At 41.9% G+C, this 14893-nt stretch overlaps 1 protein-coding gene across 1 annotated transcript in view; it reads left to right on the top strand.

Annotated features, from left to right (window-relative positions):
- Nucleotides 1-960: 960 nt before the first annotated feature.
- The window catches only part of LOC147311779 (E3 ubiquitin-protein ligase SH3RF3-like), a 115142-nt gene continuing 101209 nt past the window's right edge, over nucleotides 961-14893 (top strand). Inside the window, exon 1 of the mRNA XM_086265727.1 lies at nucleotides 961-1727. Within this exon, the coding sequence (XP_086121853.1) occupies nucleotides 1308-1727 (420 nt within the window). The 5' untranslated portion in view covers nucleotides 961-1307. The remainder of the gene's footprint in view (nucleotides 1728-14893) is intronic.

The raw sequence follows: 14893 nt of genomic DNA, 5'->3' as shown, positions 1-14893 counted from the left end.
CGCTAACCAAGTAGTTTATAATGAGGCAATTAGCTGCCCATTGTCATATGAGCTAGGCTCTGTATGTCCCCAGCCTGAATGAGCCTGAATTTGATAAGCTGTTAAAAGGATGGATGGATCGTAACCACGGTTCTTAAAGTGTTGTCCGTAGAATAATTGCCACTTCTGAACAAATGTGCAAGCACGGCAAGGAAAGAAGGCACTACTATGTAATTAATCCAAAAATTGTGTCATACTATAACTACTGAGCGGCCATCACTCCTGTTTTAAATAATCTATTCTACCTATGATAGCAGACCACACTTTCCTTATATTAAAAATGATTAATAATGCGCGATGTATACGTTATTCCCCTGCGCCCCAGTTGTACATTGCCTCCGTAAATTGACACTGTGTCACGAAAACTTTGAGAATCTCTGACTAATTGATTTAAATTAAAAAGTCACAGGAAACGACCGCCAGGCGTCGCCACAAACCACCCTCTCCCATTCCCTCAACCATCAGCTGGATGTTGTTAATGAGGTAATCAAAATGATGTCTTCTCCTGTCAGGTAGGCATCACACAAAAAGACAGCATAGAGACTGAGATCAAGCCCGCGCCCTGTTGGTCGCATTTGAACAGAAAGGGGAACAAAATCGAGAAAAAGCGTCCAGGAATCAACTTTTGTATCTCTGGATGCTGCGAGCTGTGAGGATTTGGAGAATCAAAAACTAGGAATGAATTGTTTATGACAGGTATAAGAAGGTGAGATGACAAAGAACCTTTCGGCCTTTCAAGGAGCGATACCAGCTTCCTTCTTAACCAGTTGGAGTGAAGGTGTGAGGAGTGAGAGAGCGGGCTGCTGGTAATTACCGAGGGGGGCTGTGGAGCCGCCTGCATGCCTGTGGTGGTTCTGAGGTGTAAGGTCTCTCTCTCTCTCTCTCCCTCTCGCGCTCTCTCAGTCTTTATCAATCTGTCTTTGGTGCGTGAGCGCGCACCGCAATTGTGATCGGCGCGCGGATGATGATGATGATGAGAGCGTGACCTCACCGCTTTCCGCACAGCTGCTGGAGAGCGGGGGAGACACACGGAGAGCGGAGCGAACAACATAAACACGCCGAGGGAGACAGCGAGAGAGAGGCGCGGAACAGCGGAGAACATTCACAACTCAGCGGGGAACCGCTCGGCACGAGGGAACACCGTCGTCGTAGGGCGTCCGTGGACTGCTTCCCAGTCAGTCCGCCTCCCAGAATGTTCTGTGCCCCCGGTTCTTTTCTACGGTACACGAAACAGTCGCCGCGGCGTCCCCACGGACACTGAAGCCCAGATGCTCACCCTCTCCGCCGACATGGACGAGTCCTCGTCACTGCTGGATCTGCTGGAGTGTTCGGTGTGCCTGGAGCGCCTGGACACCACGGCTAAGGTGCTACCGTGCCAGCACACCTTCTGCCGCCGCTGCCTGGAGAACATTGTCAGCTCCCGGAACGAGCTCCGCTGCCCGGAGTGCCGCATCCTGGTGGACTGCGGGGTGGACGACCTGCCCGCTAACATCCTCCTGGTTCGCCTCCTGGATGGTATCAAGCAGCGGCCCCAGCGAGGAAGCGGAGGAGGAGGGGGAGTAGGAGCGGGAGGCAGGCAGTCCCTAGCCGGGGGCTCGCTGCAGGGGTACGCAGCCGGGATATCCGCCTCTCCTCCGGGCACAGCGATCAGGGAGCTTCCCGTGGCCACCAGGAGCTCTCCTGTTAAGGTTAGTCACTTTTCCCCCAATTGTGCACGATGTGGATGACGACACCTAACATCCAACACTTTCGAAAATACGTAATTTTGTAAAAAGTTAGTTGGTTTTCATTTTGCAATACGTAACGCACAACTTTAAGGTTGTTTGCACGGCACTCTGTACCGTACTGAGAAAAGTACGGGCGTTCTTTCTCACGCTTTTAATTACTGGAACTGTAGATCAGCGTGCTCATCATCCGCCTGCTCAGATATTCAGGTGCTGTGTAGTTAGATGCAAACATTCCAATTATATCCTGATTATATAAACTGTGATTTCATGCATCGGTCATACTTCTGGTCATGAGTTGAATGAAGGGAGGAAAAAAAACTTGGAATAAGACTCCAAGTCATGGAATACATTGATCGAGAGAATGAGAACATTTCTTTCCAATGTTCATAATATGTAACTGAATGGAAAAGGAGAAATGCGTTGCTGTGGTTTTCCCATACTGTTACAAAGACAGAGATGTGTAGTGACTCATTTATAATCTCTCTTGTGTTACCTAATTAAACTGAACTGAGTTTGCAAAGCAAGAGGGGAGGCAAACGTGAAGACAGATGGAAGAGGATGGGGTCACTGGTCAGTGTTACAGTTGCCATACTTCTGGTAATGTCCAGCCGCCCACAGGCTGCAGCATTCTGAGGTTTTATTACTCACACTCAATGGGAGTAGATCTGAGAGCTTTGTTTACTTCAGTGCAGCCAGCATTGTCTTATGGCTGTAACTTGTTAAAGAATATGTCAGTTAAGCAGTAAAATGTGAGACAATCTGCACTTAGCTGCAAAAATATTGACATTTTGCTGGAATTTTCACCTGGGGTCTAAAATCTGGAAAAGCTTATGGTTTGCGGTTTGATAGAAATGCTCAGGGTTTTTCTTTTTGTTTGTTTTTGTTGTTTTTGCTTTACTGAATTCAGAAGTACCAGAATTGTGTGGTTAAACATCCTGCAATTAAACAATTTAAATGTTTGTACAAATAGCTAAAGTGCTTTAAGATGTTTTTCAAGACTCGAATTTCAGTTGTAAACGCATACTGACAGTGAAATCAGAAAATTCAACAGCTAATGGAAAAGACTGGCTAAAAACCATAAATGTGGTAAGGTGTCAGAAGGATCTTTGAAAAATAATTTGCGACATGTTACAAAATTTATTGTGGACATATTGTGTGTGTGTGTGTTGGTTTTCTGATAAGAACAATGAGATTTCTTAGAGCTGGAGTACACAAGAGTTTCCGTCATGAATTTAGTGAGGACCTGAGTAAGAAAGATGGTAAATGGCCTGCATGTATAGCGCTTTACTCAGTCCTTAAGGACCCCAAAGCACTTCACACTACATTCAGTCATTCACCCATTCGTGATGGCAAGCTACATTGTAGCCACAGCTGCCCTGGGGCACACTGACAGAGGCGAGGCTGTCGGACACTGGCGCCACCGGGCCCTCTGACCACCACCAGTAGGCAAACATAGGGTTAGTATCTTGCCCAAGGATATTTGGCATGCAGCCAGGAGGCAGCCTGGGATCGAACCACCAACCTTCTGATTAGTGGCTGACCTGCTCTGCCACCTGAGCTACAGCCACCCCAAATGCAGATGCAAAGAATGTTCAAGCAACTTAAAAACATTCCTGTCAGGTCTCACACCATATTCAGTGCTTGAGTTTTCTCACATTAGCTAGGCATTGTTTGAAGATGTGGAGCGCTTGAGGTGGTGAACAGAAATCCAGACCCTCAGTGACATTTCTGCCAGCACTTAAGCCTTTATTTCACTTTGCTTGTTAAACTTTAAGGGGCCTACAGGCAATTTTGGAGCTTGGAACAGCAAAAGCGACATGTGGTGATATAAGCTCTCATATTTTTAATAGTTTTATACAGAAAGTGTAGAAAGGATATTGAACTGTTAGTTTTAAAAAAGTTTTTGGACAATTGCTCTGGAGCACAAAGTGACATCTTGATTTGCAGTTTGCACCGGAAATAATGGTATCCAGAAAATATTTTATATTTGCTGTATTTCTAATATTTAGGGTTGCTGTAGCTCAGGAGGTGACTTTACCTCCTGAGCTATGCTGGTTCAATGCACTGCCAATCCACCACCTGCTTCATCCCCAACCGGTTGCGGAAGGTGGCCGCCCCTCCCTGAGCCTGGTTCTGCCTGAGGTTTCTTCCTATTTAAAGGGAATTTTTCCTTCTCACTGTCGCCTAATGCTTGCTCAAAGAGGGTAGCTTGACTGTGGGGGGTTTCTCTCTATTATTGTAGGGTCTTTACCTTACAACCCCTTGAAGCTATTATTGTTGTTGTGATTATGCACTATATGAATAAAACAGATTTTGGAATTTAATTGAATTCGATCCCTGGCTGCTCCCGCCTGCATGCCGAAGTATCCTGGGTCTAGATGCTGAACTCCAAGTTGTTCTCTGATGTGTTCATTGGAGTGTGAATGCAAGATAGAAAGCACTAGAAAAAGTGCTTATATGAATAGGTGTGAATGGGTGAATGAGGGATGTTGTATAAAGCGCTGTGAGTAGAAATAAGAACCATATAAGAACCAGTCCAGTTACCATTTACTTGTAAATATACATGATTTATTGAGTAATCAAGTAATCAGCAGATCACTTCAGCCGTACTAACATGGATTTCAGAAGCTGTTGTCCGAAGCAGCCACATACATGCACAGTGGACGCTTACTACTTAATTGTGGCCAGTCTGTGCTTGTTTTAGGGCCCCATGGGAGAGGACTCCACTGTGGACCAAGCTTTTATTGGTCAGTGAACACACAAACAGTCACCCGCTAGTACACGTGCACACACCTATAACCCATTAACGCCCCCCCGCAATCCCACTGCAGTCACTTTGTCCAAGTCTCATCCAGGCTCTCCTGGGACCAAGGCTTGGTGATGAAAGTGTGAATTAATCTCCTCTAACAGTGGTGTGTGTGTGTGTGTGTGCGTGTGCATTTGGATGCACACACCTCAACATATAAACAGCAGGGGTATCGCAAAAGGATTTAATTCTCTCTTTGAGTGACACACTTGTGCAGCACTACCTCACAAACACACATGGTCACAGAGGGAGTCAAACAGGTGAAACAGAGCACTCTACATCATGTATTTGGGGTTGTAGATTAGAATGAATGTGTTGCTATGGAAAAGGAAGAAGAGGCAGGCATGCTGAGTCAGCAGTGAGATCTGCAATTCCCCCGCTCTTTGTGCTCCTTGAGCCTCTGTTGCCGACTTCGTGCTTTGACCAGTTAAAGTCTATCAAGACCGATAAAGTCTATTTTGCCAATCAGAAAGAGAGATTACAATCCCCATCTATAACAGTGTCAAAAAATAGCTCTTTCACATTGTTTTTACAGGGATATTCAAACCTTTACAGCGTTATTTCCTCTGCTCAAACATTTTTTTGGGGGTCAAACATTCAATTGCTGTGTTGCTCTTAACTTGAAAGGAGAAATTTGGAGCCTATTTGCATTTTTAATACATCTTAAGTAGTCCCTCAGTCGTTGTGATGAACATCAGCTGTTGCATTTGTGTGCTCATTGTTTTTCTTTTTTTGTTTTGCTTTGAATAGCACAAGATTTTTATAGTAAATCAATTTTAGTATATTTAGTCTCTTTCAATCTTGGCAGCATGGTGTTGTTGTTCCCTCACAACAAAATCCACCTTTCTCTGTGTGTATGTTTCTCCTTGTGTCTGCATGGGTTCTCTCCAGGTGCTCTGGCTTTGTCCCGCAGTTCAAAGACATGTGGTTAGTGGGGTTAGATTAACTGGTGATTCTAAATTGCCCATACGTGTTAGTGGTTGTTGGTCTCTCTGTGCTGTGTGACAGACTGGTGACCTATTCAGGGTGTGCTCCGCCTTTTGCCCTATGGCAGCCAGGATCAGTTCCAGCTCCTCCCCTGAGACTTTGAATTGGATAAGCGGAAGAGAGTGGATCTCTGTCAATCAACTAAATTATGTTAAGTCTTATTAAAGCACAATAATACTCAGACTCAGTTATGGCACCTGTCTTTTATTATCAGTTCTCATACTGACTGCAGCGTTGTTCTCAATTTTCAGTTCTCTTGTTTTAGTCCTGTTTAGCATGTGTTTTAGCTAGATTTCCAGAAAATGTGTCACTGTATGTACGTCAAATTTCAGTCCAGTTGTAGATAGCCCAAAGGAAGCATGGTTGTACACTGATTAGCCCTGCCACATCATAGCAAGAGTGTTCCTGGTTTGAACCCACTGGGGCCATTCTGTGTAAAGTTTGTTATACAGAAAAAAAATCATTTATCAAGTTTTAGGTGTAAAACTAAAACCAATTTCTTGGGAAAATGGGGGGGGAAATGCCGGCATATTTATGGTCACGTTTTTCTCATGGCACAGAGTGAATCAGATCTTATTTTTGAATGTGGTCAATGTCATTACAGAAACCTATTTGATACAGAGCCTTTTGCATTGGTTTGATCAGAAATGTCTTCACTTGCTAAGTCTGAAGAGAGACAAATAAGACGTCTGCACTCTGAAGCATTAGAATGCTATCATCAGGACCTGATGACACTGAAGGATGACTCGCACAGATTCATGAATTTTTAGTGGCTTTCTTCTGGCAGGTTGGCCTTGGTAGGAATATGTCCTTTTAGAGTGGATTGTTTTTTGAGAGTTAGGGGTTTATGGATTATTTGGGCTCTCTTTTATACTTCAGTGACTTACCCAGACTCCTGTTTGGTATTCAGTTCGTCTGCTCATCCATCTGTCAGTGATAGATTTTGTCTTAGAAGAGATTAATTTTGGATCGCTATGCACAGTATAAAACATTCGAAGTTCTCAATCATTTTGATGTGATCACGAATCAAGAATATTCTTCGGAATTATATTCTGGTCATTTACAGATAATTATGATGTACCTGAGCATCAACAGTCAAAATTCAGAGCTAAACTGATCTATCAAATATCTGTTCAAGCAAACTGCTGCATATCGTCACACTGAAAGTAATTTGTTGGGCTGCCCCAGAATAGTTTCACTGTGATTTACCATGGACTGTCAAAGTCTCTAAGAGTATAAAGAAGGGTTCCTTCATTAGGTGATCGTGAGCATTGTCTAACCTATCAGTCCAAAATTGCTTGTAGCTGTTTAATTAGTTCAAGATCTGATAGCTGTGAAGATGATGCATTAATACTTTTCAAAGTGTTCAGTTACTTCTTGTACCCAACGGATGGAGGTATTGCCTTCTTGGAAGCTGCAAGATAGAAAAGTTGCATCTAAAGGATCACTCATAGCAACTTTTTAATTACTTGCAGTAACCATTCCCTTTGAGGGGACGAGTGGATCCGAATCATGCTAGCAAAATGCACTCAGAGGCACAACAGAGCCACGAGATGTCCTGCCTCTAGGGGTCAAAAGGTTCACGTCTTTCCTTTAATTTGTCACCCATCTGTAGCAGTCCAATTTTCATCAAAGCAATGTGTCACGAAGATCCCAGCCCTTGATCTTCTTCCTTACCTGTATTTACCTGGGGTTGCTATGGTGACACCTGGGGTTACCATGACAGTGCACTGCAGTAATGACGCCGCCTCCTTTCATCTCCAGAGTCAGATATTGCTTTGCCCTGTCATTCCCAGGGATTAGGTGGGGTTCCAAAAGGAAATAGTCTTTTACCAGTCCCTGTAATGATCCTTTGAACCTGTGTCCTTTGTATGATAGCACAGTAGAGACACACAAAGAAACACAATGCGTGCACACACAGGCACACACACACACACAAAGGTGTTTTCTTAATGTAAACGGTTTTTCTAACTTTAACTCTGGAACGCAGTTTTTTAACTAGAAAAACAATTTCCAAATAAGTCTTAAAACTCACTTAAAACTTACAAACTTAGAATCTGCTCACTCATTTGCACAATCACCACATTTCCTTCTCCCCAGCTGCATATACAAACGCACACGTTCTCATGCACACACGTGCATGCACATTTATTCAGTCGTTAGTGTTGCAAACTGCCGATCTCTGCAGCAAACAACGAGCTCCTCGTCATTACCTCCACATTATCCCCCCAACTTCATGAATACTGAACGAAGGCCTGGCACACACGCTACACAGCGATGTACACGCACACAGCCAAACAGATGCACACAAATCATCTTCGTGAGTATTATAGTATCGCTCTAGACACTCTCTTTTTCTGTGCTCGTAAATGTTTATGTCTGTGAGCGCGCGACCTTTTCAGCTCAGCTTGTTAGCACATACTCGCACAAACACATCTTTTCCCTCTGTGACTCTCTGCTTATTGCTTTTCATCTTCTGCTCACTTTTTCTGAAGTAAGAAGAATCAAATTAATTCAAATAAAGTCGCAAAATAAGGTCCCCATCCCCCACACACATGCAAGAAGTGCATTTAGCACTCTGGTTCTCCTCTGGCATCTATGGAATTATGCTGTTTTGTGGTGTGCTTGCACAAATGTGTGGTAGCTGCAGTATGCATATGGTCCCATGCTTATTTTTGTGTTTATCAGTTGAGCACAATGGGATTTTGAATGGTTTGCAATTAAGCAGCCCACAGAGTGTGTCCAGAATCTTGTAGTTTAAACCGTTTCCTTGCCAGAATGTGCTGTGGTATTGTTTCCTCCACAATTTTATTCTCGTCCGCCTAAAGTGGACCAGTGTTTATTTTTTGCTCTCCTTTAAAATACGGGGCAGAACCAAAACGACTCATTCACATTTTCAGTAGATTCATGGGAAATGTATTTATTTCTGCACTAGACAAAGAACAGAAACCTAACTTTAAATATACGCATTCTCCAAAAAAGTCATTTTTATTTCTTCTGGTGATTTAAAAAAATGTTGATCTTTGTATGGCTAGATATGTTTTGGTGTCATGTTTCTTTGGAAATATAAAACACCCAGAGTTTTAGAATCAAGTGCCACGGTTCTGCCAACAGTTCTAACCACTCAAAGAACGGACACAGTGGGGTGGCATCTTTAGATTCCCGTTGATATCTCATTTTGGCACATTACTGAATCTTATGGTCCCGTGGGTTGCAGGGTGAGAACCCCTGTGGTTGAAATCCAGTGGATGTTCAATCAGATTGGGACCTGGGGAGACTGGGGGCCAGATCAACACCTTGGATTCATGCTGTGTTCGCTGAGCTGGTTATGACCTTAATCCAAGTGAGGGTGTTCTTTGTCTGCAAAAATGTTTAGGTGGGTGGTATGTGTCAAAGAAACATCCTCATGAATGCCAGAAGCCAAGATTTCCCTGCAGGATATGGTATTGTAACAAGGTGATCAATGTTACCCTTTTCCCCCTGTCAGTGGTTTTATTGTTCTTGCTTACTGGTGGGAGACAGCTTTGCCTATAATAATATATTTTGCAGTACCAATTCCTGTTTTGTACAACTTTATTATATAGTGTCTATATTGTGCTAAATCTGTGAAATTCTATATCATATTGCACCCTACCATCATCTAACTAGTATAGATATGGAGAAAGGTGGATCAAATAATGTTCCAATGGATAGAAGCAGTGTGACAGAAGAGGGCAGCTTCCAGCCTGGGAGATGTATTTAGTTTTGGGGGTTGATGTATAACGGGTGTTAAGGGCTAAACATGCTTTTGGAGCTTGACTGCTATTCCCACGAGTGTAGCCAGTTACACACACACACACACACACACACACACACACACACACACACACGCACACATACACACACACACATTGGGTTAAGGGTTAACCCCCTCACTACTGCTCCTTTTGTTACTATGGAGATAAGGGTGAGAAGTCACTGGCCACTAGTCAAGCCATTATATTTTAGATGGAAGATTGACACCTTATTATCTAGATCCAATTAACATTTAAATCTATTCTAGGACATTGCATTTTAGACAGATTTTTTAAAACTGTAATTATTAAAAACGAAATCAGATTAAAGTTTCCCTGTGAACATTTTTCAAGGAAAGTGAAAACAATGTTGCATAACTCTGGATCTTTCTAATTTGTCATTACAGAACGCCTCGCAGAAATATCTCAATCAGTTTTTTCTCCTACGGTTCAACCACAATCAATTTTTTTCTTTCATTAAATCATTGCATAGCTGTCAAAGTCTGGTCCCAGTGAAAGGAATTGTGTAAGCTACTGTTTTCATCTGTGAGGTTTTACATATTACAACAGCTAATGGTTGCATTAAAACACAGGAATAATGAATAGAAAATGTGCTTTAGAGAACCTAAATTATTAACCTTAATTTAATTTTAGTTTAATAATTGTAAAAATTATACATGCATGCTGTTTTTTTTAAAATAACATAAAAAAACCTTATATAGCCCCTGCATTTTCGCTGAATTACACATGCTTTTTCTTCATTCAAAGTTATTAGACACAATTGAAGCCCCCACTCTGTCACTCTCTTGAATATACACGTACATCTTAAGTAAATTTTTAAAAAAAGGAAAAAAACGGAACATATAAAATGTGAACAGCAGGTAAGGTAGCGATTAGCAAAACATGGCAGATGACAGAGTTAAGGAAGTTTTATATACTTATAAAACTTCCTTAACTCTGGGGCGATCGTGGCTCAAGAGTTGGGAATTTGCCTTGTAATTGGAAGGTTGCCGTTTCGAGCCCCGGCTTGGACAGTCTCGGTCGTTGTGTCCTTGGGCAAGACACTTCACCCGTTGCCTACTGGTGGTGGTCAGAGGGCCCGGTGGCGCCAGTGTCCGGCAGCCTCGCCTCTGTCAGTGCGCCCCAGGGTGGCTGTGGCTACAATGTAGCTTGCCATCACCAGTGTGTGAATGTGTGCGTGAATGGATGGATGACTGGATGTGTAAAGCGCTTTGGGGTCCTTAGGGACTAGTAAAGTGCTATACAAATACAGGCCATTTACCATATTTTTTGGCTGAAAGTGTCATTGTGCCCCAAAATTCCCTATACTGTTATAATGACTAGTACAGTGAGGTACTGAAAACCATCCTGGTATCTAATCCCCAAATTGGTGCTTATCTCAAGGTTCTTTAGGGGTTGAATAAGTGAAGAAATTTGCTTTGGAAAAGTGCTCCAAGTAACAGTTTGTGACTTGTAGCACGTTTTCCTTTGGTGCTGACTCCTTTAACAGCCTGCTATGTAATGTGTGTATGTCTGTTGTAATATCAGATAAGGTTCCACTACTGATGTGCTTGAAGAAGTAGAACGGTTCTCTTGGGGGAGTGGAATCGTGGAAACACGCAGTGGTTTCTTCAGGTGTCAGACGCTGCATGGGTGCGTGTGTGCGTGAGCGCTTGTATGCCTAAGTGTAAATATGTTTCAGTTCCTTCCTGTCTTATTGCAAAAATGCCTCCTCTATCCTCCTCTGCCACCCCTCCTCCTTCTCCTCATCTTTCTCTGTAATGGAGAGATGTTGAAATGCACCCACCACCCACTTTAGATTTGGCAGGAAACAGAGTATTGGCTGGAGTAGAGAAGACACATCAGAGCGCACACACATACACACATACATGCAGACACATTTGAACAGAATTTGGAAACATGGCAGTGAATACAGGTCTTCCTTTTTATCGACCTGCTGTTCATTTTCACAGCTCTTGACTTCAGTTCATCACCAGTTGTGTGGAAATTATTCCTTCCTTTCTTTAAAAATATTCTCAGGAGCTGTTGATGTTCCTAGTTTAATGTGTAAACAATTTCCAGATTTTTACTATAAACTTTACTTTTTCTGTCTGTAAAATTAGGCAGGAAAAAAAACAGCTTTAAATGTGTGTTTGTTTGTTTTTTAAATCCATGAATCGGTGTTGCTGATGTCAACCCTAGTTTTGGTTTTTCCTGACATCAGTATAATTTCTGGTTGACCAGACAGACGTAACTGAATAAAACGATCATTTTTTGGGCGATATTAATGAATGGACTACATTTATAAATAGACTTTGCCAGTGTCACTCACTGTTGGTACTGCAGGGGAGCGAAAGAAAGGCGCTGGGGCAAAGTGCTCACTGTGCATAAACAGATTCTTTTGATTGAATTAAAATGTTAAATGGGAAACAGGTGCAGGAATTTATTTTAACAAGTTCAAATATACATGGCAATACAATATGTACGGCAAAAACAGAGTTTGTACAATTTTAGTGAGCTTGAAAGTCAATATTTGGTATGATCACCTTTGCTCTGCAACACTTGTCAGTTCTTTAAGTAGTCTTCAGGAATAGTTCTCCAGATTTGTTGAAGAACATTTAAAGCTCCTCTTTAGATGATGGCTACCTTTTGTTCGCTTCCCACACTGCTTCAATAATGTTGATGGCCAGGCCATAGGGAGACCGATCCATGACTGATTGTGTTCCACTGTGTGTGTTTTATTTTTTCCAGGTATGCTTTTAGTGCAGTGCCAGTGTTTAGGATCAATGTCATGCTGAAAATCGAAGCTGTTGTTAATCAGATGCTTTCCAGATGGTATTGTATGGTGGGTCAAACTGCCATGGTGCATTTCTCCGTTCATAATTCCATCAATTTTGACAAGATCCCAAACACCACTGGCTGAAACGCAGCCCTAAAGCGTGGCAGAGGGTTTGCACAGATGGCTGTAGAAACTGACTGTTGTACCTCTCTCCTCACTTCCTCAACACATATTGACAGTGACCAAAAATTTCATCTTTTCATGTGTATTTTGGAACACTTTTCTCCCTGTTGAATGGTGACTGTCAAGAAGCCAGTCTCGGCAATCACCATTCCACTGAGATCATTTGTGATAAGTCGTTCGCAAACAGCAGATTGATCAACTGAACCACCAGATGCATCTCTCAGGGCCAGTGTCAGGATTTTGTTGGATTCCCCCCCCCCCCCCCCCCTATTTTTAAGGTCAGGACTTTCAAGTTCTGCTGAGATATTTTTATTGGCTTCCCACTGCTTTGTCCTCTACTTGTCTATTTTACACCACACACCATGATGAGAAACGACTCGTTTTCATCTAATAGCTCTTTGGGAATCACCTTGTTGGTGGAAAAATAGAATTTTATGCCTGTCAAACTGTTTTATATTTGGCATTTTTCATAGATTAACTTAAAGAAGTCAGAGTAACTGATGTGTTTTTACAACAGGCTGCTAGTAACAAAGTGCCTAAACAGTTAATTGATTCTTTGATAAGTTGTCTATTAGGTGCAGGTTCATCCTTTGACCTAGGTGCCTTTTTTATGCTTCAATGATTCATAGGTTAGTGTTAAGTGGTGCAGCAGAAAAAGAATAGATTTGTGAGTAGGTGGTAACTGAGTAAGGAAAGTAAGGAAATTATTGTCACACTTTGGTAATTAAATGAAGAGAAAATTATAAACAGTGCCCTTTTTTACTCAGTGTACTTTCTGAAATATTTCAGGTAGACTTTTCCACAGTTTGAAAGTTGTGAACTATATCCAGTCTTTAAAAAGTTAATGTATGGAGACAAAAACACCAGTGCAAAATAAAGTGAACTCTGTTTCGTTTACACATGAAGTATTAAAGTGTGAATATTTTATGCTAAAATCAGCGTTGAATCCTTAATAAATCACAAAGTGTAATAGCACAGCTGTTAAAATATTCTGAATATGGTGTCAGACTCAGAAAACCATGAATATATAAAGATCTAGAATAGAATAGAATAGAATAGAATATTCCTGTAGGGGCTACAGGAATACTGAGTTCTAATTTATTTTTTTCCTGTGTGTGAATGAATGTGCATCTGCATGCATATAAAATTTTGGGGTCATATAAAAGCATTGCCGGTTATTTCAGGACACTGATCCTCAGTGTTCATGGCTACAGTACAGCTGTGATCAGCTTTCCACTCTGACGTCTGTGTCCAAACATCTACTCCTGGCTCTGTCTTTGAGTCTGTGTGTGTGTGTGTGTGTGTGTGTGTGCATAAATACTATGTGTGCGTATTTGAATTGGCATATGCATATGTGTGTGGTGTTTGGTGTTGGTTTGTGTGCATACTTACAGTAAAGAAATTGCTATGTGTATGTATGTGTGTTTCCTGGCTGCTTTATGTTTATAAGTAGGTTTGCTCAAACTTTTGTTGGTGCCTGTGTGCTTAGAAGTTCAGAAACCCGTCATGGTAGTGTGTTAGAGGGGAAGGGTGTGTATCTGGGGGTGGGGGGTTAAAGCTGGAAGAAAAGCATGAAAGCCTAGTGGCAGTTATGTTGTGAATTTTTGGCTTTGGGTCTGGTGTGTTGTGTGTGTGTGTTTGTGTGTGTGTGTGTGTGTATGTGTAAGAAGGATCTGGCAGTTTTCTCCCTTCGGGACAGGGATTATGTAAGCACAGAGAAGTAAGGTCAAATACCATCGTTTTTTTCCAGCTGTGTAGACTGGGAACAATGGAAACAATGGTAGACACAATAAACATAAAACCCTACAGGTCACTGCCACTTTGCTCTTTATCAGATATTTTATGGCTTTACATAGGGCTTATTTTAAGAAACAGAAATTGAAGTAAAGAGGAAGAGGGAGAAGATTAGAAGTATCAACAGAGACATTACTCTTGCAACATGCACAGACCAGTCTTACAAATTTTATCTCTTCATAAAAAAGGAGGGCGGGTTTGTTGTTTAGCAAAATCTCTTGGTCTGTGCTTATAATAGTGAACGTTTCTTTGACATTTCGTCCTCCAGATACAGACATTTTATTATATTGTGTGAAATCACAATTTCAAGGTATCACCAGTGTAAGTTTTTCTCTGATAAGGCTAGTCTGAAGAAACTTGTCCTGAGTGATAGCCATTATTGCATACTTAAATATAATCATGATATTAGGGAGGCCAATAGTTTTAGAAACATGTGGAATCAGTGTTCATTGAAGGTCATTGAAGTTATTATAGTGGTGGGTATTACACAGGCCTAGAGACCAGTTAGAGAACATCTGGAAACCACTGGTCACTAGAGGAAAATGAGTATTCTGCAATCAGTTGCTAGAGGCTTCTGGCTGATACTTGGTGAAATCAGTCACAAAACTGATGCTGGACCAAAAACCTCCTTGTGATTGCTTTGGTTGCAAGGAGATTGCTGTGGTAGCCCATCATTTGCATGAAAGATGCAGACTTGTCTGCAAACACTCATCATTGTACTCTCTGAGGTTTAGTGAAACTTGAAGAAGTGCAACCTAAACCAGAAACAAAGACATTCGAGGTAGAAGTTGTGCCTTACTGCTGC

Source organism: Aulonocara sp. 'chitande type north' Nkhata Bay, linkage group LG16, assembly GCF_057382095.1.
Source record: "Aulonocara sp. 'chitande type north' Nkhata Bay isolate Kocher_YH1m ecotype deep benthic linkage group LG16, A_spYH_male_GT1.1, whole genome shotgun sequence".
NCBI lineage: Eukaryota > Metazoa > Chordata > Actinopteri > Cichliformes > Cichlidae > Aulonocara > Aulonocara sp. 'chitande type north' Nkhata Bay.
The sequence above is the reverse complement of the archived record's forward strand: the minus strand, read 5'-3'. Positions and strand labels throughout refer to the sequence as shown.